Here is a 27,791-nt window from a genome sequence, read left to right on the forward strand (position 1 = left end):
AAAAAATGAAACAGATTATTGTGGGAAAGGTGATATGATCAGAATAAAAATATAACAGCAAAAAAAAAGGAGAAAATATAAACACTTTTTTTTTTTTCAGAGAGCAAAGAAAAGCATGAAGGCCTTACTCTTGAAAAAATGACTGTATATGTTTCTTTTAATTTCATTAAATTCTAGACCAGATCAATTTATTTTTAAAATAAATATTTTTGAATACATTTTACATTCATTTGGTAATAAAAAAGGATGCTTTATAGTAAAATTTTATTCCTTGAAGTCTGAGGGTGTTTTTTAACAGCTAGAGAGTGATTTTGCTTCCTATTTTTGCCTTAAAGAGGTCAGCTTCTTCTGAGGAGGACATCCAATTTTCCTTGTGCAAATGCTATAAATCTTTAGAAGTTCACTAATGTCTATACTCATTTTCAGTAACTTAACATGATGGAACCGTTTTCTCTGTCAAAAAATTATATTCTTAGGCAATCCTTAAAGAAGAGAAGAAATCTGTGAAAAATATTATCAGCAAGTAAATCCAGTTCTTCATTAAAGACATATAACTATTGTACCTTTTTACCAGCACATAAACCTAGGCTTTAAAATGCCAGTATTGGAGCTGAGCACTGGATCAGGGGAGTTCTCTGATCCTGGAGTTAAAGATGAAGGTGGAAGGAGTTTGTGAAACAGGATGAGCATTGAATCCTGCTGAGAGTGTTTTGCTCAGGGTTTATAAGAACATATCACAGTGAGAAATGCCTACACATGCAACACAGGAAGATGTCATTGCTTTCAAACTTATGCTACTCATTTTGAATATATAATTTTGAATATTTTTGAGTTGCCAGCATGGAACATAGGTAGCTTGATCTACACAAGAGCTGAGTCTCCCCAGCTTCAAATAAATTCAGATAAATCTTCACTTGCATTTATGAAATGCAGGCCCTGGGTGGTGCAGACTTATGTAGTCAGGTCTAAATGGCATCAAATAAAAGACAACTTCTGTAAAGTGGTCTACAAATGTGGTTTTGCATCATGGACTTTCTGATGACTACCTATAGTTCCCTCTGACATGGGGCAAATGGAGAGATGATGAATTGGCAAAAGTCTGAAAGAAATGCTGAGCATCTCCTGCTATTACTGAAAAGTACTTTGTGTGTCCCAGTGGTAGGACTGAAGGATGACAACTGGCACCACAGTGAGGAGGAGAGATGAGGCTGTAAAAACTTGGGCAAGAGTTTGAAATGGAGTCTCTCAGTTTCATCAAAGTGGAAGAAATTTCTTATTAATGAACCTGTTTAAGTAGGAGTTAATTAAAGGAACAGGCTCCTTACTCTAGAAACTAACTTCATGAAAATAAAATATGTATACAGGCACTGGCAGGGGACCCTTCTAAGCAAGCAAAACTCTATTCAGAAAATATTGCCAAAATTTCAAAACAAATCAAAATCAAAACTAGAAAATGAGCACATTTTCTCTCCATTTTCTTCCTTGTTGTAAATGACACTTTGAACCCAGACAGAAATTCTTCTGACTCTCTCTCAAGAGCTATGCATCATTACTTGGGCAGCAAGAGAGAATAGAAAAAAAAAAAAAGTTAAAGCTAAATGTAACAGCACAGTTGCTATGGATAATAATAGGCTAAAAGCAATTAGCAATTGGTGACACGCATTCTAGGAGAACAGAAACATTGCCTGCATTAAAGGAGGAATGGAGTTCTGAGATTCTAGAAGGCACATAAATGTGGCCATGCAGCACCACAAATCATCAAAACATTTTATGCTACATGTTCAATGCACAGTTCCATGCTGTGAGCAATGCAAAACAATGCTTAGTTCATCAGGAATCACATACCTCTCTTCCCTTTGGGAATCCCCGAAATTTGTAAATGTTATGAATTAAAAAAAAAGAAAAGAAATCTAGTGTTAAAAATGTGATATATTATTTTACAGATTACTGATCCTTTTTGTTAACTGTAGCATCAAACACTGAATATTTGCATAACATTAAGATGTGAAGTCACCAGACTTAATTATCTTTTTTGAGTAGGGAATGTATAATTTGGCAATCTTTTTCTCAGATATACTTTAATACTGAAATTCTGAATGCCCTACAAATTTCAGTGAAACTGAACATGCATTACATGAATGAAGGAAAGGGAAAATAACCTTAGCATTACCTTCTTTCTTTTCAAGGTACCTTAGATTAGATTGCAAACTTTTGCTGAATAAATTTTTCTGAAGGCACGTGCAATATATTTATCCTTCTGAAAAACACCACATCTCTGACTGCAAATAAGTAGTATAGAATGCAATCTTTCAACAGAGATGCTTAATCATATATGTATGATTTGATCTGGCATTTGTTTCTGTGTTCTTTTCCACAGAAGTCCAATTTTCTTACAGTAGTGCAGGTCCTCAAAAGACAAAGACTACAATATATACATTTTATTAAGTAATCATTACACTGTAACACAGTGGCAACAGTAGTGTAGAACAGGACCTCCAGGGAATTAATTTCAAATCATCAAAACAGCTGTTTCTTCAGTATATGATAAAACATCTATAACAAGTTCACACATGACAGATGTAAGCTAAAAACCAGATTCCATAGTGTGATATAAAACCAGATGTTTTGAATGATCATATTTTATAACTATACATACTAGATAATGTTTATCCATTTGCATATTTAAAAAAAAATATTTATTGAGTTTTTTGAGAACATTTTAAAAACAATTTCCTCAACCTTAGAAAACTGTATTTATTAATTAAATTTCAATAATATATACCAGTGTTTCCGGGCAAGTTAGGTTTTGTAATTCCTTGACATAAGAGGTGCTAGAATTCTAGCTGTTGTGGTTTCTGTATCACGAAGAAAAGATGTGAAAGTAAGAAACATAAAATTGTTTTATTTCATTTCTTCTACCTTACAACGTCATTTTTAAAAGCAAAAGTTTAAGAGCATACTTTTCCAATCAACAGAAGAGCAATGGAAATGAGATTATTATACCAATCATTATTTTCTTATACATAATTAGATCTATACAGCATGATGAAAACTAGCATTCAGTTATATTTCTTTCTATTTTGAACATCAGGTGAAAAGTTGGAAGGAAAAACTGTGTAAGGCTATGAATGTTTTCCATACCATTTCAGCACCTCCAGCACAAAGATGCTTTCTCTTTTTTATGCTCTTTAATTTTCACTTCTAAACCTACAGTTCATTCAAGTGAATTGAAGTAGGGTTTTATTTCACTTCACTTTACATAAGCTTCAAGTCTCTTATTCCTCTGTAAATGTGAACTGCCTTAAACATATGTCAGAAAGGAAAACTAAAATGTTTCTTGACAGACTTGCTTCGCATCAGAGGAGCAAAAATGCAGGAGCAAACCATTCTCTGCAGCAAATGCAATTACAGCCTCACCTCTGAATGATGCTCTTCATTTTGCTGCAATACTTCGATACAGAGCTCTGCAAGGTGGAGAACCTCTTCCAGTTTTCTTGCAGGTGTTGCTTGATTCATAGTCTCTATATGAATATAAAATGTAAACCGAAATTGTTTTAGTTACAAATATTATTTACAGTAAGAGAAAATTATGTCAGAAACTAATGGGAATGCTCAAACTGGCAAATTTCTAAAGTAAAAGAAATTTCAAGTGTTAAGGATAATGATTTAATACACATAAACAGAGCTGAATGTCCAGCTTACTAAAAAGAGAAAATAATTCACAAGAGCATCAGTGGTCACTGTAAACATTATCTGATTTAAGATGTGAGAAATAACAGGTGCATCAGTGTATTAGATGCTCAACTTTTGCAGTAAGGAAGTTCTTTTTCTCTTCAAGGCCATAGATACAAAGACAGCAGATAGTGGAGACCTTTTCTGTTATTATCAGTACGTCTTCTCACCAGTTGACTCATTACTGTCATCAGCAAAATTCATACCTTTTGCAGCAGTCAAAAATTCCAAATGTTTAATCAAAAGAAGACATTCCATTTTAGTTATATTTAAAAATAAGAAAATGCAAGCCAAAGTAATTCATACAACTAATTTCTAGTAACTACTTATTCAAATAACTAATTTTCTACCTGCTGTTCATCAGTAAAGGCGAATCTGAATTCTTTTTAATACCATACCATGAAAAATAGCATTATGAAATAAGGATCTTCTAACAGAATTAACACAAGTCTACTAAAAATTCCACCTAGAAGAAGTAAAAATGCAAAAGTTACAAATTACATGAGGCTCACTTATTCTACCCAGAAGACTTCAAAAAGAAAGGAAACAACAAAGGTAAACCAAATGTAACTAAAATACTTACAGGGAAATTAAACAAAAATTAGCTTGCAATTAAAAAAATCATAGCACTATATTTCAGGAAGAATCACAGGAGATAAGGGAAGAGTCCAACAGAATTTTTTACAAACATTTTAGTCAGTAAAAGTAACTTGTCTGACTACATAATATGCATTGGTAGGGATAACTTCAGCATTAGCTATTAGAGCTTGTTTGCTTAAAAATGTTCTTGTTGCTAAGCATAAATGTATGGTCACATTCACCACGTTTGCAGAGAACTCATAAAGCTGATAACAAGGTAAAGTTGTTTTTGTGCAAGTTTATGGATAGCAAATCATGTGAATACACATCTTCATATGCAGAAAATTCTGTGACATTTCCTTCCCACTTTGCATTCATCATTACACATTTCATTAGCAGATTAATGAAACAATTCACATAATCTCCTTGGTTTTAGTAAGAATATCAATCTGCATGCAATAAATATTTTTAGCACTTGACATTTATAGCAAGTCAAAGCAACATTGCCGACATTTTAAAGGCAGGTGACCTTGTCCAGTTCTCCAGCACTCACACATTAATGCATATTACAGCAATGAAATATAGAGCTTTGATGCAATTTTGAAGAAACACTGGATTAGAATCTCCAGCAAACACCTACTTCAAAGTGACTAATACCCCACATTGTTTGCATGCAAAAACCAAGCAGGAAAACTAGTTATTGAAGCAACTACAAAGAATTTATTCAAATCTTATTAGAAGAGACCACATAACCAGATATGTTGAAATACTTTTTTTTCTAAAATCAGAATTTATCTCAAGAAAGAGTTAGTGTAGGAACATGGGTCAAGCACAAAGCACACACAAGGCACAAAAATACATTCATAATGCCAAGATCACTGTTTTTAATACTGTACTGTATTGCCTTTACAATTCTTATATTGTACAATGATTATATGAATACAACAACAAACATATTGAATCAGAAGAGATTAGCAAGGATCAGCCAAGTGCCTATTATTCAGGTTTTATGTTATAAAGATTACTAATGGATTCAGACTAAACCAGTGGTTTCTACACTTATCCTGGACTGAAATTGCTCTTTCTCCTAGCGGTCAGTGTCCTCCCCTCCCTGAACACATAGCAAGTACAATTCATACAGATAACATACATCACTAGCAGCGTCACTGATGTTGATGAGTCTTAGGAATAAACCAGTGATATTAATAGAGAGCATGACTGGAACATCTCATTTCAGCATAAACAACTCATTTTATTGCAAACTCAGCCTGATCTTCATTACCTCACCACTTACCAAGTAAACAAAATAATTGCATGCATAATTGCATATCCTGCTAATGAAACTAAATAAGCTGTAAAATATTCAGAATTTCTATCCTATAAGGGCTCCTCTACATTATTAAGAAAGTAATTCTAATAATTATGTTGAATCTCATGTTGCATTTTTGCTCTGGAATAAATTCACTTATTCCACACCTGCAATTAGCTCAAGATGGCCTAAAAATGGCTGTTGAACAGATATCATTATCACTAGGGAGAGCAGGAGAAAAAGAGATTTACCACCTAACTGTGAGATTATCTCGCTCCACCACTGTGATAAGATCACAGTGAAGAGAAATATGGTCTCGGGCAAGTACCAATTACATTGAACAAGGCATTAAGGAAATACAGTTCTGGTCATCTGTGCTGAAGTGATGGATTTTGATCAGTTTTTTTTTTGTTTTTTTTTTTTTTTTTTGTTTTTTTGTTTGTTTGTTTTTTTTTTTTTTTTGTTTTTTTTTTTTTTGGTGTTTGTCTGAAAGGCATCATAAACCTAATAAAATGAAGGATGGAAGTGAGGATCAGAAATGTTCACACATTCCAGGCAATGAAGGAATTCAGTGTTCCCGAAGTGGAAACACTAGGGAAGGACAGGACCTACCTTTGGTCAGGGATGATGCTGGCAGAAGAATAGAAGTCATGACAAATGATTTAAACTAGACATTTTAAAGTTTTCAGTCATTGTGGGACTGATGCTCAGGAACAGTTATTTTTCAATAGGATTAGCATGTTTAGGAGGAAAAAGAGTATGAAAACTGTAAATACACCTTTGAGTTGAGTATGGCAGGTTTCCAATTGATATTTAATGGCAGGAATGACTTAAAGTGTGGGCTATACTAGACTGAATCAATTCCAGTTCCATGTTTCCATTAAACTCAGCATACTATTTACTAGTTTACACTGAAACTATTTATTACTAGCCAAATATATGCAAATTACCCTTAATATTTCTAGCTTTTTCACAATAATTTAAAAATAAATATTTTCTTAGAAGATCTGTTCTTAAGAAAAGGTGGCAGAGAATTGTACTCAGTCTGTATCCTTGGACTGTATCTGTATCAGTCTGTATTCTTGGACAAATCTCAATTTTTTTTGTTTACTTATTCACAGAATAAATCAGTACATGCTATTTCTTTTGCACGATATAGACTTCCCTATATTTCACTTAAGCTTCATGTAAAGCCTCCTTCTCCATATGTAAGTTACCACACCACCTAGCCATTTTTCTCTGTAACTAAACACCTTTCAAATTCTAGGGAATATATCTTATGGATATCCACCAGTTACATGTGTATATACATAAGGGGCTATGAAGTAATTTGAGAAATAAAGAAAGAATTTTTTTTTAGCCAAGCAAGTAGTGTATATGAAATATGAGTAGCAATAAATTCTTATTTGGAAGTTTTAGACCCTCCAAAACACCTAAGCCAAATACTGTGCTTGTCTTTGTAAGCGTAAAGGAATTACAGGAATGGAAATCAGTGCTGTCAGTTTTCATTATATTCATGATGTCTTTCTTCCCACAATTACTAAAGGTTGTTAAGATGTGTTTACACTGTTCAAACTAACAAGTTGCAGCAGGAGTCAAGTCAGTAAATATGCTGCTTGACATCTTTTAGAAAATAAACAGAAAAAGCCATCAATCATCTGTTTCCAGCTTCACATCCTGCCAAAATGAAAAAGCAAACGAGGCTTTGCAAATAATGGATGCTTTCTCAAGTATGCATTACCAGTGAGTCACACAGGTACCCAGCAATATTGTTAAATGAGCTAAGTTAACTGAGAGAAGCACTGCTGAAATGAAAAAGTGACTGCTTCATGAACCAGCGGAGCCTCGGGCCACAGGGGACTGTCAGATCATCCAGCCTCACCTCCTGCATCTCACAGGTCAGGGAACTTCTCCCCAGCCCTCCTTGCTGAGACAATCTAAAACCTAACATCAGTGTGTCTAAAACCCACCTCCAGCTTTCTTCCCACACGAGAGTTGAAGACATCCTTGAAGACAAATGCACAATTCGCCTCTCTCATTTTCTCCCCAGCATGTAAGCTGTTAAACATGTGTGATTAATTTCTCATTGCCATTTGCTGCACACAGGAATCTGCTCATTAGAGAGGCATTTTTTTTTCTTGGTTATGAATAAAATGCAACAAGGGGACTCCTGACTCTGGCCTGCCAGTCTCACCCTCAGTGACACAGCACACATCCCTTGCTGGTTTTCCCTGCCTCGTATTTCATCCTTCCCCTTCTCTTCCAACAAGCATGTCCAGAACCAGTGGCTCAGGAAAGCCAGCCCATCTCCAGCCAGAGGCATTGGAAAAAGGGCAAATATGCTGAGAAGCTCCCAAATTCACAGCCTCAGTGGGCCTACAGTAAAGCAGGACACAATATAATTGACAATACAGACACAGCATAATTTGAGCTTTATGGAGACAACTCTGCTCCAGCAGGGCCCATTCATTTGGTCTTTTTAACATGTGAAACCTGCAATTTTGTTTGAAGCTAGTTTGCTACTAAACCTGAATGGACTCTGAAGAGTTAACCCAAAACTGGTATAATTGACCCCACAGATAATTTAGATTTCCACTGTGCTAAATTTTTGTGCAATTTCTCACAGAATTAATTCTGCATGAAAAAGTAAGGAGGTAGATCTGGAAGGACATTCTATATTTTTCACATTAGAAACAAAATCCAGCCTTATACAAATAGTGGAATTTAGCTTTAATTATGAAGCTGAAACCAGTCATTCCATGATTGCTTTCTATGACTTCAACAGCATTTTAAATCCTAGGGGGAAAAAATTAGAATTAATTACCATTATTAACTAAATACAGAAAGATTGTGATATTGGTAAAAAGTTAAAGTACACATCTCCTACTCCATGACCTACCATTTTATTAAGTGTGTCATGTTCCAATATTTTCTGGTTTTTAAAATTTATCATAGTATTGAATGCTATTACCTTCATGAGGCAATCACATGTTTTTGTTTTGTTTTGTTTTGTTTTCTAAAGGGAATCTTGGCTCATTGAAAAGCATAAAAATAACAAAATCAAAAAGGCAAAAGTGGAAGAAAAATCTCATTCTTTGCCAGCTGATCATCAAAGCATTTAATATAAGATTTTTTTTGTATTCTGATTTTGGCAACACAGATATAAGCAGTTGGTATTTTCTTTCTTTTTCTCACTTCTAATTTCACTTCAAAGGGGGAAAGAACTAATATTCTCAGCACTTCCTGATACTGTAGAATAAAACTCAGAGATAACAAACATGCTAAACTGCAAGGCTCCATGAATAAAGAGAAGTGGATAGATTAATAACTCATCTATCAGATGGAGAGAAAACTGGCGCTTGAAAATGCAGACTTAGAAAAAATATTCTGGTATTTAAAAAAAAACAGAATATTTTAAGATTCTAAATTTTGGAGCCTTACTGAAAAATGAAAACAAAAAATCTAATGCTGGCAGGCAAGGGGAAGGGAAAAGAGATGTTTAAAATTATTAACTGAAACAAAATTTGAAGAAAATACTAATTGAGGACACAAAATGAACAGAAAATAAAATATAACACAGATTTGTAAAGATAAATTGAACTAGACTTGTGCATTTTTAGATAGGATATTTTTGTATAAAAGAAATTCAGTAGATCTTATTTATTCTGACTTTAATGAAGCATTTGATACTGTGCCTCATGGGAAAACTACCAGTTAAGCTGAAGAAAGTGAGGATTAAAAAAAGAAACTGTGTGGGGTACAAAGAAGATGCCTCAAGTGAAAGGGAATAAGCAGTGCTGAGAAAGTGCAAGAAAAGGATTCTTGAGAGATTTCTTGAAGATTCATCTTAGCTTACTTAATATTTTCACCAGGGACTTTAGAATAAATATCAGAAGCACAATGACAGTATGTAAAACATGGGAGATAGAAAGATGCAGTAACAAGAATTTGATAATTCCAAAGAATGGGAGAAAGAAACATTTGAAAATACCTTCAAGAGTTAAAGAAGGGACAATATATTTTGACACATGAACAGCAATAAAAATTTCCTATAAACTGGGAACATGTCAGCTCAAAATGATCAAAACTCTCAGACTGGGTTGAATTAGCTTTTCACAGAAGGGTTGTGTGACACATGCATGATACAGACATCAGACCCTTCCTATATCAGATAAAATGTTTCTGCTATAACAGCGCTGCTCATACTGTGCAAGGCATCTAATGGGGATGACTTTGCACAGTTCTTGTCACCAATGCTCAACAAGATGGAATTCAAACTTTAATAGAAAAAGACTCCTGAAATGATAGAAATGAAGAACAGGCAGCTACTCTGAGACAAGGTGATTAAAGCCTGGGCTGCACGAGTATTAAACTCTTGTCTAAAAATGCATCATAGGGCATGGAGGAACTGGAGATGACGAAATGCTAATGAAGGATGGAACTACCCCTCCCTCATTTGGGAGACAGGATAAGGTTGGCATGCTTAATTTTGGGAATTAACTTAACTGTACAGGTGATGATACATCTGTACAGCACACAGGACTTGAAATGACCTTCCTGTGGGTGAAGCAGGGGACTGAAAAGGGGAAGCACAGTGACAAAGGCGGACTCAGCCCTACTGTTAAAGGAGGATGTGGGTATGTTTACAAAGGAGTATCAGGATCCAGTCTGGGCATTATTTTACAGGTCCAAAACTGAAATCAGGGATGTTTGCCCATATCCTCATTTCCATTTAGCTGCACAACAGAGACCAAGAAGGTGCTATGCTGCTGTGCAACCCACTTCTGTTTGTTCAGTGAAATGAACATGCATGGAGAGCTTAAATCAAGTCCTCTCCACGTACAATGACTCTCTCCACTTGCCTTCTCAGCTTCAATAATGTTTGTAGTGTTCTTCTTTTTTAAGCCAGACAGATCCTTCTGAGCCTTGAGGGCATTTACATACTACCCTTCCTTTAGAAACTTGAATGTAATGAGTATGTTAATGATTGATGTCTTAAACCCCAGCAAACTTCTGAGTTTCTCCTGACCTTCTCTTGTATGGAGTTAACATTTATTCAGCCTTTGGCGGTCTTTCTGATAGAAACAATTTTTGGCATCACAACTGATTTGTCTTTGAACAATTTTACACTTCAGAGTAACTATTTGCTCCAATTTTAATGAAATTTATTCTTATTCCTTTTATTCAAACTGTTTGGCAGAAAGAACCCAGTATACTGAGTTATTACAGAATTTAAAAAATTGAGTTAAAAGACAACTGAACTTATAATCCAAATGTTTACAATCTGTCTATTGCTTCAGAAATTAATATCCATGGACAATGATAAATACTGCCCTGTTTGCTTTACAGACATTTACCACTTCAATCCCTTTTCTATCTGCACAGCAAAGGAATGCCCCTGTGCTGAAAAATGCATTTATGTGTAACTTTCTGTCTTTTCTCAGGCAATAACAGCAGCAATAGCAGAATTAATTAGTCCTCAGCCATTCAGATTTCTAATAAATTTAAGAGGCAAAACCATTAATTTATGAGAAAGAACAAATGATGGATTTTATTACTTTGTGTGTATGGATGTCTATTAAATATAAGTAAAAAATAAGAAGTCTGTGTAAGGAAGGCTATCTTTTTTGAGGGAGAGAAAACAGCTGATGGGACCATGCAAATCTCTATAGGCTCTTCATACGAAGTGTGCAAAATGCATATGAATAATACTGTTTGTCTCTGGCTTCAGAATCTGGCAGGTCCATTTATGTTCAACATTATCTATAGGAAGAATTAATATAAGTTAAATACTGAATAGGACAGGAATACATGCCATACACAAAATGATTGAAAAAGTATTCTCAGGTAGTGAAATCTCAAAGGCAGCATATGCTGAAATGAAAATGGGTCATACTTCAGAGATTTTCATGTATTGATGCTGTGATTCATATCCTTGACAAATTATAAACCCCTGCTGCAAACTACCAGGACATTATTTAAGAGTTCTTAGATATAGTTCAAAATTATAATAGTAGGTTTCCTGCTATTCTCTTCATAATGGTAATTACACTGACTGAGCAGATTAGCTACTCCATGAGAAATTCAGCTGTTCATGTAATAAAGAATGACATGCTGAACCCTATATAATTTTCATGGCAAATGTAATTTTTGTTAAAAAAATCTATTCTATATTCATTACAGTACAATGAGGAAGGATGCTCAATAAAATGTCATCCTGACAGTAAACAAATATTTTTGATGGAAGTGCAGCTTATGCCACCATGTTTGCCTTTAAGAAAGTAACCACTGTCTTTGGGAAAACATTCAGAGACTTGCTCAGCTGAGACTGTGAAAATGAGAGCACTTGGGGAATAGACCTGGGAACCTGGCAACCACGCTGCCAAGAAAAGGCTCTCACAACAAGAAGAATTTGCATATTCACCTCTGTATTACCTAACAAGGACACTCCTGAAATTCAAGCTTCATTATCAGTATATAGTGCACAAGTTAAAGGGTAAATAACAGTTATCTAAACATAGTTTTTCTCATTTTCCACAAAAGTACAATATATGGTATTAGGGCTAAGCATATTGTACATCAAGTTCATTATGAAATCTGTAGGAGTCCAGCTAGAGAGGATTTGGCCCTAAAATGTACTGGGATTCATCTCAGTGGCTTTTTCTTTTGCATCAGAGAAATATGTCCAGTGCTTCACAAAACTCCAGTGGATACAGTCTATTTACTCCTTTCAAAACAACAATTTTTTTTTTGAGTTTTTGATTAATTTTCATTTGCATTTTTAGTCAGAACTGGTATTTAATTAAGCAACTAAATTATAAATGCAGCCTATAAACCTCTAGCTTCAGCTAACTCAGGCAGTGAACTTACTCACTATATGTGATAGGCTTTCCTCTCATCCATTCTCTAATCTAGTTATTTGCCAGGTCACTTAAGGGACAACTTTGCTATCCTTTGTTGAGAAAGGCTATGGTTTCTTTCAAAGCGTGGTGAAACCTAATGTAAAATATTTAAAAACAGGTACAGCTATTTATTTATTTATTTATATTTATTTATTTATTTATGTATGTATGTGTCTGTAACTATGCCATTGATGCTTAATGGTTTTGGGCTTCTCTCATAAAGAGCCTGAGAAAAACAAAAATTGGCAAGAGTGTGGCACAAGAAGATTGGTACTTCAGGTGATACATATTGTATAAAAGTCAGTGCATTGCATAAAGGTGTATATATACTATAAAACTGCACAGGCGAGGTGTTGGAGCGCCAAGGTGAAAGGAAAAAATCTCTACAATTTGCCAAATAATTTTCAACTAACTTCAATTAATTGTTTCTGAATTTCTAATTTCAAGAGCTATTTTCTTTAATACCTAGAGGTGTAAAAGCATTAAACAGAATATTTGTGCTATCTAGCTTTGGGTATTTAATGCAGAAGGGAAGGTTTTTTTTAGGGTGTTTTGCATTTGATGCTGTGAGATTGCCCTTGCACAGAGAAGCTGCTCAAGGACCTCCAGAGCACTCGGAGTCCCCAGCCTAAGGAACCTCTCCTGTTGATGGGAGGGGTCAGCAGATGATCTGAGCATTGTGGGCTCCCCCCAGCCCACCCTGACTGACTGTGGCACGAATATCCATTCCACCAGTGCATTGCCCGATCTCTTCTTTAAAAATTCCAAAAGACCTTCTATTTACCTTCTATTTATTTAAAGCTTTAAAAAAAAACCACTTGGAAGTCTTGGAAATCAGAGGAATTTTTTTTACTTCAGTTATGGACACAGTTGTTAAAAAAAGCAGTCTTAATAATTTCCTAGTAATTTTAAAGCCCCTCATCGGCAAGGAGCTTCTCTTTGAACTACCTTCATGCAACTTTGTTATCACCACACCAGTCTGTCTTTCCAGACGGAAAATTAGGTTCATCATGAGAGTACTACCAGCTCAATTCCTCTTCCCATAACTGTGTTTGATATTGTTGGCGAAACCCCAAAATGCACCACAATCAATCTTTGGGTATGTATGTCAGGTAAGACAAAGCAGTGCACAGCTCTATTTCACAGTCTAGATATGCACAATCCCTCATATTTCTATGCAGCCAGTTTTACTCAGCTGCAAATACTACTTCAGCTGTGCTCTTTGTATGATGACTTTTAAATATTGGGATATAAGAACTCAAAATCCCCTCCCTGTATGACTGGAGAAGATACACTATATCATCATGAAATTAGGAAAAAAAAGAACGACCTTCCATGTAACCCTCAGCTATACCTAGAAAAAGAAATGTATCACTAAACAAAGCCATATGAGAGAGATGTAAAACCAGTTTTACAAAATTAGTTTTCATAGCAATATCTTCATTAATAAATTGAACAATTCTGTTTTGAAACACACAGTTTTTGCAGAGGACTGTGAAATTACATTTCTCTAAATACACAAACTGTTTTTGAATTTAACAAAATTAAACTTTTCTGCATCATTTAGTTATACCCCTTTCACAGAAAATACAACTTCATCATATTCCAAAACAGAAAGCTAAACTGCTAATAAATAGGTACATCATAATTAAGTATCAGTGTAAATACATGGACTAAACTACACCAAAATTAATTTTAATATTTAAAAATGTTCTGGTACATAGGTGTTGTTCAAATCAAGAAAAATATTAACAACAGACACAACACACTACATCTGTAATACATGCAGACATGCACACAAATAGTAATCACCTGGGTCCTTTTCCGTTGTTGCTGAATAAAAAAAATAGGGAAAGAAAAACATCATTACAGAAATAAAACTCATATAATTAGAGAAGAATAAATACCACATAAGGAGTTAATAGCTTCTTAACATCTTGAGTACATCACACAAGTGATGGGATTTTTCATGTGAGGGAGAAATGGTGCATATTTCTGAGTAATATATTTGCATTTACTAGCCCTATATAGTCTTTATTTCAAGCTCAGGCAATGAGCTTGCATCCATACTGTGCATGGGAATTCAGAAACATATATGAGAATATTATTTGTATTAGGACCTTCTTTTTATCGCTACGTTTTAGGTATTTGCTATTGGTCTATAGCTGATATTATCTCGTAATATTTACCTTTTGACCAACTAATATGATGTTGTTCCGTAAATAAATAGTCAAAGGACAAAATTCTCCAAAAGATGTGCCAGCCACATTTGAGGACATCAGTAATATTATAAAGATAATGCTTCCTGTATGCAGTTTGAGGAGTAAGCATTTAATGCAAACACTAGCATAAATTACTTTCAAGAGAAGAATGAAACTTCAGTGCACAGATACAACAATGCTCCTATAAACCTAAAGAAGCAGAATGAAGCCCATTGCTGAAGAATATTACATTTATATTGGTACAAAAGTAGGATGTTTGTAATGACCAGAGTATGAAAAGACATCAATACAGATCTCATTGCCATTGAAATCCAGTGCATTGAATTTTCTGATGTTACGATGCTGGAGTCCTTCACTTTCAACAGTACTTTATTCTCACAAAAGTACTTCACCTATTTCTCTTTATATATGCAATGATGTGCTGTGCTTTGGGTTTATATCTATATGAGTGTAAAACTACTTAAATAAATCTAGTTGGGTTCCAACCAAAAGGCAATAAATCCAAAAAAGAAAATTGCAAGTCGAAATATGGGAGTCAGTTTCATGTTCTGTTCCGGCTTACTCGGTGTTACCAGTGTGAATATCTTAAAGTGCAAACTTTGCTACTTCAGGGGAGGTCCCACAATTGTCTACGATACAGTAAAAAATCTTGGGAAAAGATTTATTTACATCATGACAAAAACCTTTCCAATCCATTTTATTGTCAGGTATCTTTTACAAGCTTTTTTTCAAATTATAAAAAATGTTTCTATTTTTATTCTCATTGTTTCAACAGGTTTGATACATGACTTAAATACTGAACATTAACATTTCCCTTTATGAATACAGAAATATAAAAAAACTAAGGAAAACATTCTTTTTTTCCCTTTCATTTTCCAGAACAGGTTTAATATTCATCCCTTTTCTCTTTAACACAACATGATATCATAATTAATTATGATAAACTGGTTACTAGGATGGTTTCATGTTGTTACTTCCATGATATAATACTGGTTGCTATAGTGATGAGATGGATCTTTTGTTAATCACCTGTGAGATCGGTTAACTCATGTTTTTCAGAGAATTTGAGCAGAGATACAAATGGGAAAAAAGTTGGCTTTATAATATTGCTAAATATTTGAGGCTTCTTCAATTTGTTCCTAAGCTAGCTCTGTTTCTTCTGGTGTATTGCTAGAAATATATGCTATTTAAAAAATTAATATGCATAAAATTTGTATTTTTTAAAAAAATGAATTAATCCCACAATATTTTCCTGAGAATAATTCTAGCTCCAAAAATCCAGTGCATACAGCTTTCTGTTCTTGAATACATTTGGACAGGAGTATCTCTAGCTTTTTATACTTCATGGAGAATAAAAGTCTGTCTTGAGAAGGCATTTGACTATTATGACTTCCTTTTTGTTCTCCATAAGATTTACAAATAGTAAAATGACATTGTGTATCCTGGCCATTTTTTAAAGCAGAATTTTAGTTAACTTCATGATATACTTTATAGAACATATCAAACTTTCAGAAAAACTCCTGATTATCTTCAAACTTAGTATTTTGTTCCCTTAATTCATTAAATCAGTATGTAATTAGGGTTTTAATGATCAGATTATTGTTATACATCTGATCATACAGTAGCAAAAATAAATAGCATTTATCTATTTGTCTGCCTTATAAATACTTCAGAAAAGAATCTATACACAGTTTTCAAATGTCAAGGCAGCGACACTGCTGTTAAGGAAAGAATTTCCTGTCAGTAGTTTAATCACTAGAAATAGCTAGAGAAATAAAAAATAACCCATAAACAACCTCTTAATTTTATGAAGAACTCAAAAGTAAGAACAAAGGGCTACTTAAATTAGGAAGTCCTAGTCTTTTATTCAAACAGGGTCCCAGGAGGCATATTAAAGCAATGAATAGGAAAAAGCTCCACAGTTCACCAGCTGAGATTTTAATGAGACATTTCCCCTTGCTGTGGAAGGGGTTTGTTCTGGAAAGGGAAAAGGCTGCTCACTGAATATGCAGTTAATGGGCATTGTTGGCTTTTACAGCCACCTCGGCAGTTGATTGCTGTACTAACCTTCTATTTTGGCATATTCTGTAAGTCGCGTGTAATTGATCAAGGCAGCCTTCTCCAGACATTTTCTAACCACTTTCTTCACCTCTTCTGCTGGTATAGGAGTGGCAATATCTTTCATTAAAACCTGTGTCAGAGACAATTATACCACTTCATTACAATTACCCAAACCCCACAGGAAAAGGACAAAAGTATACTAAAGTTACTACAGATCTGATAATGATTAAAGGCAGAAGTCAAAAAGGAGCTATTTCAGCTTGGTGGACCTTCATCTTTGAAGGTTTCTGTTCAGCCCTGATTTGACTGCCTGTACAGTATTTATCCCTCCTGTTTGCCATCTTGCAGCATGCCAATCAGTCTTTGGGCGATTCTGAAAGCAGTAGAACAAGAGCATTCTGTGGATGGGCTGGATCACGGTTACCACTAAAGATGTGATTATGGAAATTGGCTTGGATCTCAGCTTCCACCATTGCAGTACCATGGACTCTTCAACAGGGTAAGGTTATTCAACTTCAACACGTCCTTGCTGTGAAAAAAATGTCATCTACATAGTGGGAAGGGAAAACATTGAACTTCCAGCAGAATATTTTATTATGGCCAAGTAGAAGAACAGTCCATATAAATGTTTTCAAAACATGTGAGTTGTTACCTCACCTATTGCAAGTGAGGTGAACCAAGAATCCATACCGCTTTATATGAATGCAGCATAATATACTCTAGATTACAATGTTAAAAAAATGTTGATAATTCACTTGCATTTAAAATTTAATTCTGCACTCCATTAACTTTCAACAGGTAAGTGTAAACAAAACTCAACATAGTTTTATCACATTTTCATGTAAATAATAACATTTTTGATAACTCACAACCTTAAAAAAATGCTTCTCAAGTGGATCTCTGGACAAGATACACCCTTATATATCTAAAAGTTACTGCTAAAAGAAGAGAGCGAGAGATGCAGTCTAGGGAAGGACATGGTAGAAAAGAAACAGGTTCAGCAACAGAGATGCTATTAGGAAGACATTGCTGCAAATCAGGCTTCCAGAATAGCTGTACACAAATATGACTCCTCTATCTGTGTTTACTTGATTTTTCAATTAATAACTTCTGAGTTATCAACAAGTGAATTTACAGTATTCAAAACCTTTTGTTCTTGGTCTGAATTTTTCCAAATTTTTCAAAGACAAGTAAAATAAGATGGTTCTAACATATTGTGCATCCACAAATGTAGGAAAGAACATTTATTCCCAGTCAAAATTGACAGTGGTGCTGCTTGAGCACCAGTTAGAGCACCATTATCATTTGCAACAGCAGGAAAGGGGAGAAGAAATTGATGTTTCAAAAAGCACAAAGGAACCTACACAGCACTACAATCACTGAGATGCTAAGTGAAATTAAACATATATACCTAGACTCCCTATGTGTTTTCTGAACATGACAGAGGTTTTCTAAGAGAGAATCTCCATCCATGAATTGTTCTGCACTGCAGAATAACTAATATTTGCCAGGATCAAACCTCACAAATTTTGGAAAAGCAACACAGCCTGGACCTAAGCCTTTTTCGAATTCATAACTTCATCAGACTCCTGCTGATACAATTCCTTTGGAATCTCTGCTGGAATTTAAAGTCCTTTTTCCACAGAGATGACTGAGATGCTTTTATCATTATGAGATATTCTCCTTTCCAGTCAATACAAGAGGATTGGCTGGGCAGGAGTTGACATTTATGGCTGCCTATGTCAGATTTGCTGTGTATAGCTTTTGCTTCTTAAATTGACTCAGATGATGCATTTATTGAATATTATTTAAATTATAGAGAAGGATTTTAATATTAGATATGAGTATAGGCAATATCAGCAGCATAGAAGGCATAAACAGCAGGAAGTGGGGGGCTGTAGAGTAGACTTGTACCACTTTAGGGTTAATGCTGGCTAAGTGTTAAATAAAAAAAGGTCCTAATAAAAAAGGACCAGAGTCATTGACTACAATTCAGTGGCTTGAAGTGAAAGTCCAGTAAATAACTCCTGCAGAAAACAGCTGTTTGCCTCTGTGGAAGACAATGAGAGAAAAACCACACCAACCATCATTCCAGTAAGCAGTTATAACCAGCAGTAAAATTATGAGTATGCTTTCAGCAACCTGAATGCAAAAGAAAAATGCAGGCTCAGCAGAACTTTTGCTCTCAAACTTACCCTTTCAAGTAATGAAAGTGTGGCTTTTAAAGCTCCTTCAGGACGTCCAAAAGGGAAACAGTATCTTAAAAAGTAAAAAATAAAAAAAATTAAAAAAAGAAAAAATAAGAGGAACATAAAATTATTAGAATTATAAAAGCTGCTTTATGAATTTACTTTAAGATGTATCTACATACAACTTGTATTATGTTAGCAGAAGACTCCCATACCTGAAGTACTAATAAAAGCAGAGAGCCTCTTCAGAAGTCTACCATGGAGTACATACACATAACAGCAGTATCAGCTCACCAACACTTCATTTTAGGCCTAAGTGCAGAAAAAACCCTAAAAGGCAGAAAGCATCACTTCCAAATTATCAGCTATGAAGGATATTTAAAGGTCTTTGATGAGTTTAATTGTCATCTTCCTGGAAAGAGGCACTATTTCTCATATAGCCATGACTGCTACTGGACCTGTGAAGCAACATTCTGTATATAGTATTTTATTTTAAAATTAGATTAGGACAAGGATAAAATGTCAGCTATTTTAATTTCTAGAGATATCAATGTTGTCAGATATTCTGCATTTTTTCTATTATATTAAAAATACCTTGGAAAAGCACTTATCATAAATTTTATCAACTACAACTTAAACCATACCCACTCCTAAAATCATGTAAATTAAAAAGTGATTGCATTCATAGCTTTATTTTTTTATTTTTGTCTGCTGAATGATGCAATATAGCAGGTCAATGAGAATACAATTCTCAGGCAACTGTAACCTCTCTTAATCCTGTCTATAAAATCTTACTGGGATATCCCCAATTGGAAAAAGGATTTTTGCTTTGCTGAGATTAATTTTTTTCTTATTATTACTCAGCGAGAACAGTAGCCTCCTATTCTAATGTTTTCCACTAGTGAAATCTTTTCTAATGATAAAAGGATTCAGGCCAGTGAATTTTATATCTACATTTTGGTCAGCCAAAATAAAGCCCTATAAATGAGGTCAAAACAGGATTTCCTGCAGTGAGAATTCCAGTATTTACTTTTATCTCTGTAAGGACTCCAGAGATAAAATTCACACAGCCAGGCAAGAGGTTAAAGTCCAAGACCTTCATGATAGCTTTCTCAGAAATATTGTCTCTTGCACATTTGGTGCCTGAGAGGCTGGCAGAGACCAGAAGGCTCAGTGGGCAGAGAAGGTGACAGAGAGGAAAGGCGTAAGTGCCTTAAGAACTACTTTAGATGACAGCCACTAGCACAGGATGGGCTGACTGCATGTTGATCAAAATGGAACCAGGCTGATGGCAGTGAAAATGAAAATTAAAAAGGCCATGGGGGGTATTAAAACTGGGAGGTGCAGGTCCGTTGGCAGGCAAGGGAGAGCATCTTTTCCAGATGGGTGTGACCTAGTCACTTAAATGGACACAGCAAATGTTCAGAGCTGCTCTGAAAAGGCAGGAAGAGACATGCACTCTTCAATTAAACTGCCCATGACAGCTGACCAGTGCATACAACAATAAGCTATGAAGAGAGGGCAAAGCTTAGAATAAGTATCAACATATTCCAGAGGAAAAAAAATGCTGATGATCCTTGAAAGTGTACCACTCATCTGCTAGTTATAATGATCAGTGAGATTACAAAATGTTAAGTGAGATTAGAGGAGCTGCAAATTCAAAATTTCAGCTCTAGACATATACACTTGACTGATATCTTATTAGGACAAGGTATAATGACAATATTTTGGGACACAGGTTTGAATTGCTTTCTTGAACAGCGAATTTAGCCACAAAAAAAATCTTATTCTTGATTCAGTCTCAAATGTGAAGAGAACATAGTTTGAGAGATGCAGAACAGAAGAGGTGCTCCGTAGTAATAATCACAAGACAATACAATTTAATAATGTAGCAAAAGAGAACAGGCCAGAAAATTCAGTACATGTACATTTAGTACATGTATCTACAACTGCAAGAATGGGATCTATGAAAAAAATGAAGAACTTGAAAAACAAAATCAAAAGATACAATCAAAAAAAGCAAGAAACCTTCAAGCAGCCTGAGGTAAAATTCAAAAAAGTAGGAGCCAAATGCATGCCACAATTAAGAACCCAAAGCAGTAACAAACAGTCTGACACCCTCTCTGTGATTCCATGAGGAAGATAAAGGGGTTACCATAGAGAATCTGGCATTTAAAAATAATAAAACTTATGTGAAATGGAGGGCATGAAAGTCTCTGAAACATTCTAGGAAATGTAACAAACAAAGCGCATGGGTGCCCAAACTGCCAGCAGAAAGGACAGTGGAAGCAAGAAACCAGCCTGGGAGATGGTGGGATCATCTGATGACAAGGAACACAGGGCATTCAAGGACAGTAAGGCCAAAGAGAGAAATTCAGTGTATAGTCTTCATAAATCCTCACTGCTTAATGTATTTTTCCAAATATTCTGCATTTCACAGTTATCATAACAATTTTGAAGGACTGAAATATGGAGTTGTCTTAATACCACATTTTCCTAAGAAAGCAATCTGACAGCCAAGGTTATTCTTTGTTAATTGATGGAGGGGACCCTTATACATGTCTTGAGTCAAGGTTTTATTTAAAATATTACTACCAATGCTTTGTCAGGATGTCCTATATTGTGACTTTATAAGCTTTATAAATTCAGATTCTAAAGCACTATCTTTTTTCTTCAGTATTATGCCACTATCCTTGTTGAAATCCAGACAGTTCACCTTTTATTTTATTTTATTTCTAATATTTGTTCACAGTAAGAAATAGCAATTACTCCTCACCTGGCAGAGCACAGTTTGTCTGTATTGATCAAACAGGATTTTAAGGCAAACCTTAGAGTCCTCTGAAGGACGAAGTCATTCATATTTGAATGACACATTTAACTGCTCTCAAGGAGGGATTTCTAATACTGTTTAAATTTGCTCAAAATCCACCAGGACTGAGGCAGAAATGTTCTATGGTCTCTGTTGCAGCCCAAGCTCATCAATGTAACTCTAATGCGTAGGTCAGCAGACATGATGGGGATGTTTATTTGTTCCAACTCAAAAGATCATTTAGACTTTATTATACATTTTCTAATTAGGCTCATGCATGTGAAGGCCTGAAGTTAGGGAGCACTTTGTACCATTTCTCCTGCAAGAGCTTTTGCTCCCTTGGAAGGGAGGAAAGAGGAAAGGAAAGACTGTTGTTTTTCCCTGAAAGGAATACTCTCCAAGGAGAGCTCTAGCTCTTTTTAGTTCAATATGCATATGAAGTCCCAAGTGAAGGCTGCTATGTCCTCTATGCTCAAAAAAATCCCCAATGACCAACGATGACACTGAATACCAGATATTTACCTCATCAGACCAGAGAGGCATTCAAGAAACTCACAGTCAACCCTGCCAAACAAAAGTTCTGATTCACAAAGAACTATTTAAACTGTGGAACTGGTTCTTATGATGTGATACAGAGGCAAAAAAAAAAATCTATACATACAGTCTAAAAGAATCAGATTGACAGAATAGTGGCAGATAGGTTAGCTTAGTGTGACAAAGTAACAGGTTTGGTGGTCTATCTGCAATTTTTATACTAAGTTTCATAAACCATCAATTGCTGCAAAACAGCAGGAAATCCCATGTTTCCTCTGTTTCTCATACCCCTTCTCTAAACATCTTCTGCTGGTACTGACAGTCCTTAATATGACGAACTCCTCATTGAGCATGATGAACCTTAACTTAAGAAAGACAAGTATATAATGAAACTAAGAAAATTAAATTAGACAGCAAGAAAAGTTTTAGCTGCCATCTATTAAAGATGTTCTCTACTCCTATGATTTTCTTGATCCATAGTAATTCAGAAATAGTTATGGCAAAGTCACTTTCATTCAATTTTCTTGGTTAGAGTTACACAAAGCTTGAACTTTGAAAAAATCCACAAAATCAAGGCCTGTATTATTGCATAATCTTTTGTATCGTATCTATAAACTCACATATTACACAAACAAATTTCAAGTACAACCGCTTGTGTAAATAAATCATTCCATATTTAAGCTATTCCTTTGTAAGCAGACCATTTTATTTTCATTCCACTCATTCAAGACCATAATTAAATACCATGGGAAAACTCTTCCAGAAAAAATGTAGTATTCACTGAATAAATTATACACTCACCTGAAATGGCTTATTTGGTTTTCCAAAAGGGAGGAAAGTCTCTCCTTAATTTCCTCAAACCTTTCTTTCTCTTCCACAGATACCGTTCCGATTCCATCTGGCCTGTAATATGAAATGTTTAATAACCATTGATATCCCTTCATGCTGATTTGTCTGTGGACAATGATCTTTAATTCTAAAGTTTTCATTTAATGTGAGTGTTAACTTCCCTTTCCTCTTCCTCATTGTCTCCAAGGATAAACAGTTACTTGTGAATATAGCTAAAGAACAGGCTGGACAAAAATTTCTCTTTTGAGTTGAACTTTTGAATTCAAGTCCTAAGTTTCTAAGTTTCTACATCATCTCAATATGAACACAAGTTTGCATGTAGTTCTCCCAAATCCTTTCAAAAGACAATATCTTTTCTCAAAAAAAAAATTAGTACTATTGTTAGAGTAGACAGGTCTACTGAAATCTTGTTAAATTTCATCTCCTCGAATCTTCTGTTTATTTTCCTAGAGGCACAATATAGCTAAAAGTGATTTTAAAGTAAAGGTGGGAGGGAAACTGGAGTGAGAAAAGCCACAGCAGGCAGCACCTAGGAATCCTGCATAGTGAGGATAGAGTTTGATTCCCCATCCTTTATTGACAAATAGCATCATGTAATCGAGACTTCCATATAGATGCAGTATTAAAGGTGCAACGAAAAAGTCTTTAAAAACCAAAAGCTTTGGCATTTTTAAGCATCAAATTTGAGTCACAATAATTAAAAATAAGCTTATATTTAGTATGTTAAACATACACTTAGTCTAAAGTCTTAGCCTAAAGGTGTTACTAATGTATTTATATTAAAATTATGAAAAAAGTAAAAACAGAATTATATATACAGCTCCCAAACATTATTTATCCCATGCAGTCACAACTTCCCCACATACAGCATACAGTAAAAAGAAGTATCTGAAATGTTCCTGTTACTTTCTTAACTTCTTGCTCCAAGGTAACAAATAAGCTACTGCTTGTCGCCTGAGTTTGTGAACCTGACACTATGTGTGGCTCTGCCCTGTATCTTCTCCAGAGCCTCCAAAACTATCTCAGTGTTTCTAGAACTGAGAAAATTACAGTAAAATGACATAAAGAAAGACAACATTCTTTTTTGGAACATTCTGAATGTTCCAAGAATCATTCTAGGATTCTATGAGCATCTTTTTTCCAAAATTGGTACTTTGACTTTCTGCACTATATTTAAGCCTAGAAGGGATGAGTTGCTACCTGGTCATGACTTGAACAATTCTCTCACCATTTAAATCACTTATATTTGTGACCTGTCAAGTCAAGGTGGAAAGAATGCCTGATTTCCTTAAATTATTGTGAAGACAACAATAAAAAATCAGATGTGGTGGGGATGGGAGTAGTGAGGCACATCAATGCACCGTTGCATAAATTTGATGTGAAAGAGCAAAAAACTTATCTTCTCTCTTTTGATGGATGCCAGGATACTTTACCTCAGCCTTCTGACAAACAGAATGAACTCAAATTTAAGTAAATTGCACTGTCTGATTTCATTGTCAGGAGAGATTGTGCTCTGGACTGATAAAGTAAATAGTTCTGTCATATTAAGCCTCGCTGAGGCATGTCATATATGTGTCAGGAAAGACCTAGGGGTGCAGATAACAGTAAGTGAAAAAGGTGAGCCAGTAGGATGTCATATCTGTCATCCTGCACTAAGGCTGGGATCACTATGTACCAGGGACCTGTCACTTCACTGAGTTTGCTGTCATTAGGAACCTTGTAGACAACAACTAAAATTTTCAGAACTGCTAAATATATGTTTGCATAGAAGCAGATGTCCCACAAAGAGGAGTACACAAAAAGGTTTTGGAAAATGACCACCTATAGCACTGAAAAATTCACCTCTTGAAAACATGCTTCCAGAAAATAGCACAAAGTCTAAACCACAAGTTTGTCTCTTCTTCTTGCAAACTTCATTGCAACAACAATATAAAAATGCATTTTTGCAACAGAGTCCTGAGACATATCATGCTGGTGATAATTTTTCTACTTTGGGGAATATATACCTACTACTGATAAGAAAAGAATCAATGGAAAAAAACCCACCTGTTTCTGAGATAAACTGAAATATTAAAAATAAATAAATATTTCAGTATTTCCAGTAATTTAATCTTATGGATATTTTTTTCTTTATTTACTTTGAAGACTGCATAAAATAAACAGCATTGTTTTGATCTGGTTACTTTTATTTAAGCAAGGAAAATCAGACTCATACAGTCATTTAGTTTTCAAAGGTTTAGGCCATCCATAAACTATGCCAGAACTATTTTGCAATTAAAAGCAACAACAAATGTGTTTTTCCTGCTGTCTCAAATGTAATGGACTTGATTTTTTTCAATGCAAAACTAGTACTAAGCTTTGATAATGCAGCCTGGGAACTCTCTTACAAGAACGCAGCCAGAAAAGTGATGGACTGTCTTTAGAAGAGCTTTCATTTCAACATCATCTTCTCAAGAAGGTAATGGATAGTGAATTTTCCTTTCCTCCAAACTCTTTTTCCTCCTTATTGTTCACAACGTTTTTTAGAATTAGAGAACTAGGTGAAAGAGTGAACATTCAAAACCTGAGTAGCCTTCTCTCTCTCACTTATATTAGTTTACCATTTTTTGAGGACTCTGTCAATTGGATTTGGATTGGCTTGTCTCACCTGCTTAGATCACAGTCTAACTGGCACAGATATAATGTTGTCTCTGGCCACAAGTGAAATTGATTAATTCACTCAGACTTAAATATCAGAAGAGATTTGAAATAAATATCTAATTAACTAGAGCTAGTAAATTCAAGTGGAAAGTAGCTGTTCAACCATGAACCACTTAAATAATGAACCAAAAGTAATGGTTGATCAGAATTTCAAAACTTACTTTTTTACTGCAAAAATCTTGCAAGATTATTGTCCTGACAGCAGTTACCCTAGAGAAGCTGACTGGTTAGGCAGTGGATTTTGGTTTTCCTGTTGCAGTGATCTGTTTTTCCTCACATTATATAATCCTTTAAGGCTTGGAGCATCATCTAGAATTATTTTGATCTCTAGAGGTCTTAAAACCTGCAATAATTTGCATAGGTCACTTGATGAATTGTAGGATCAAATTACTGTGAAGACCTGCAACAGGTAAGATAAAACTGTATTCTTGTTCCAACAGGAATTAGATAAGGACACTGGGTTGGCTGTGGATTGTTCCCAGCCCTCAACTTTGGAAACAGCTTCTCCTAGTGGCCTCTCAGAGAGAGAATTGTTACCTTAAGCAAGGCTGCCTTGGAAATACTAACTGAACATGCCTTTCTTGCACTGGAACATCATTGATACTGGTGAATTTTGCATCTTTACATGTTTTAAAAATTATAAAAGTATCTTCAACGTGTTTTCTTCATTAAAAACACAGATAATCACTTTGGTGTGTCATGAAAAAAAAAGGAGTATGAGGAGAGTAATGTACAGATTGATATTCTAACATACACACAGGTATGAACAGTAAGGCTGACCAAAAAGAATTTGCCATCTTGCTAGATCAAGATGGAAAATCATTATGAAAAACAAAATAATAAAAAAAAACCTACTTCAGTTAAGGTTTTTAAGACATAGAAAAAACAAAACCAAACTTAAAGGCATCTTTCTTCTAGAAATAAATTGTTCTAGAAGACTTCCATGCTTTCTGAAAGCACTTTTTATATATCCAGCAGGATGTACAATCAAATGAAAGAACAGTGACAAATTTCAAATTAGCAAGATAAACTGCTTGTTTGACTGCTTGTTTCTTAGAAAACCAAAGATTAAATTTTTTAGAATTTGATGTAGAATTTTTATTACCTGTTTATAGGACTTTATATTCAGTAACTTAAATACACAAATTTTCCTTTAAAATGCAACTATACTAAGGCTTTTGTAGAGTCCATGGTTTATGTTACAGAAATGTAAGAATGATGATTTCCACTATCAGCTCATAAGAGCACAGAGCAGACGTCTTGTTATCACTGAAAATGAAGACAGTGCATTACTGCATGGCATTCAAACACAGCTTTAACCAGCAGACACTTGAAGATTGAGCATTTTCTTGTTTATATTAACTATTCTTCGAATATTTCTGACACAAAACTGGCACAATAGAGCCTTCTGCTGTATGCAGTTCCCAGGCTGCTCTGACATCTGCTTACAGGTCATGCCCTTTTTTCACAACGGAACGAAAAAGATCAATCCTGAAGGTCACTAAAACAGATTAGATCATACATTGGGTTAATTTTAATAATCTTTTATGCAGTTATATTTTCTACTGAAAAGCAAAGCATGTATTAATATCATGTCATTTATATAAGGTTTATATAGGATTATGTAAAGGCAGGAATTAGTTGAAATTATTAATAAAATATTGTATAATGTTTAGGGATGGTAAGCCTACCTCTGTGTTTCATATACCTTGGACATGATCAGCTTCCAAAAAAAGAAGGATGAACTGGAAGATGCAAGGTGCTCGACACAGGGCCTAGTGCAAAACTTCTATTCTCAACAGTGCCCACAAGCCTCAGAAAAAAGGGAAGATTATGTTCACTTGGAAGAAGAGAGATAGCTTTTTATTGAGAGAATACTGCTTCTCCTTTAGCAGCACAAACTCA

The 27,791-nt window shown here is 34.9% G+C and overlaps 1 protein-coding gene across 8 annotated transcripts in view; it reads right to left on the reverse strand.

Moving 5' to 3' along the window:
• CADPS2 (calcium dependent secretion activator 2) overlaps positions 1-27,791 on the reverse strand; it is a 284,524-nt gene that overhangs the window by 56,278 nt on the left and 200,455 nt on the right. For 4 of the 8 annotated variants that reach the window (XM_063155365.1, XM_063155364.1, XM_063155360.1 and 1 more), the window contains exons 14-18: positions 23,139-23,240; positions 19,001-19,064; positions 16,812-16,935; positions 14,335-14,355; positions 3,418-3,521 (exon numbers count right to left, since the gene is read on the reverse strand). In XM_063155365.1, coding sequence (XP_063011435.1) covers positions 3,418-3,521; positions 14,335-14,355; positions 16,812-16,935; positions 19,001-19,064; positions 23,139-23,240 — 415 coding nt within the window. The remainder of the gene's footprint in view (positions 1-3,417; positions 3,522-14,334; positions 14,356-16,811; positions 16,936-19,000; positions 19,065-23,138; positions 23,241-27,791) is intronic. The other 4 variants (XM_063155367.1, XM_063155366.1, XM_063155362.1 and 1 more) reach the window with 1 other exon arrangement.

Source organism: Melospiza melodia, chromosome 4, assembly GCF_035770615.1.
Source record: "Melospiza melodia melodia isolate bMelMel2 chromosome 4, bMelMel2.pri, whole genome shotgun sequence".
NCBI classification, from domain to species: Eukaryota; Metazoa; Chordata; class Aves; order Passeriformes; family Passerellidae; genus Melospiza; species Melospiza melodia.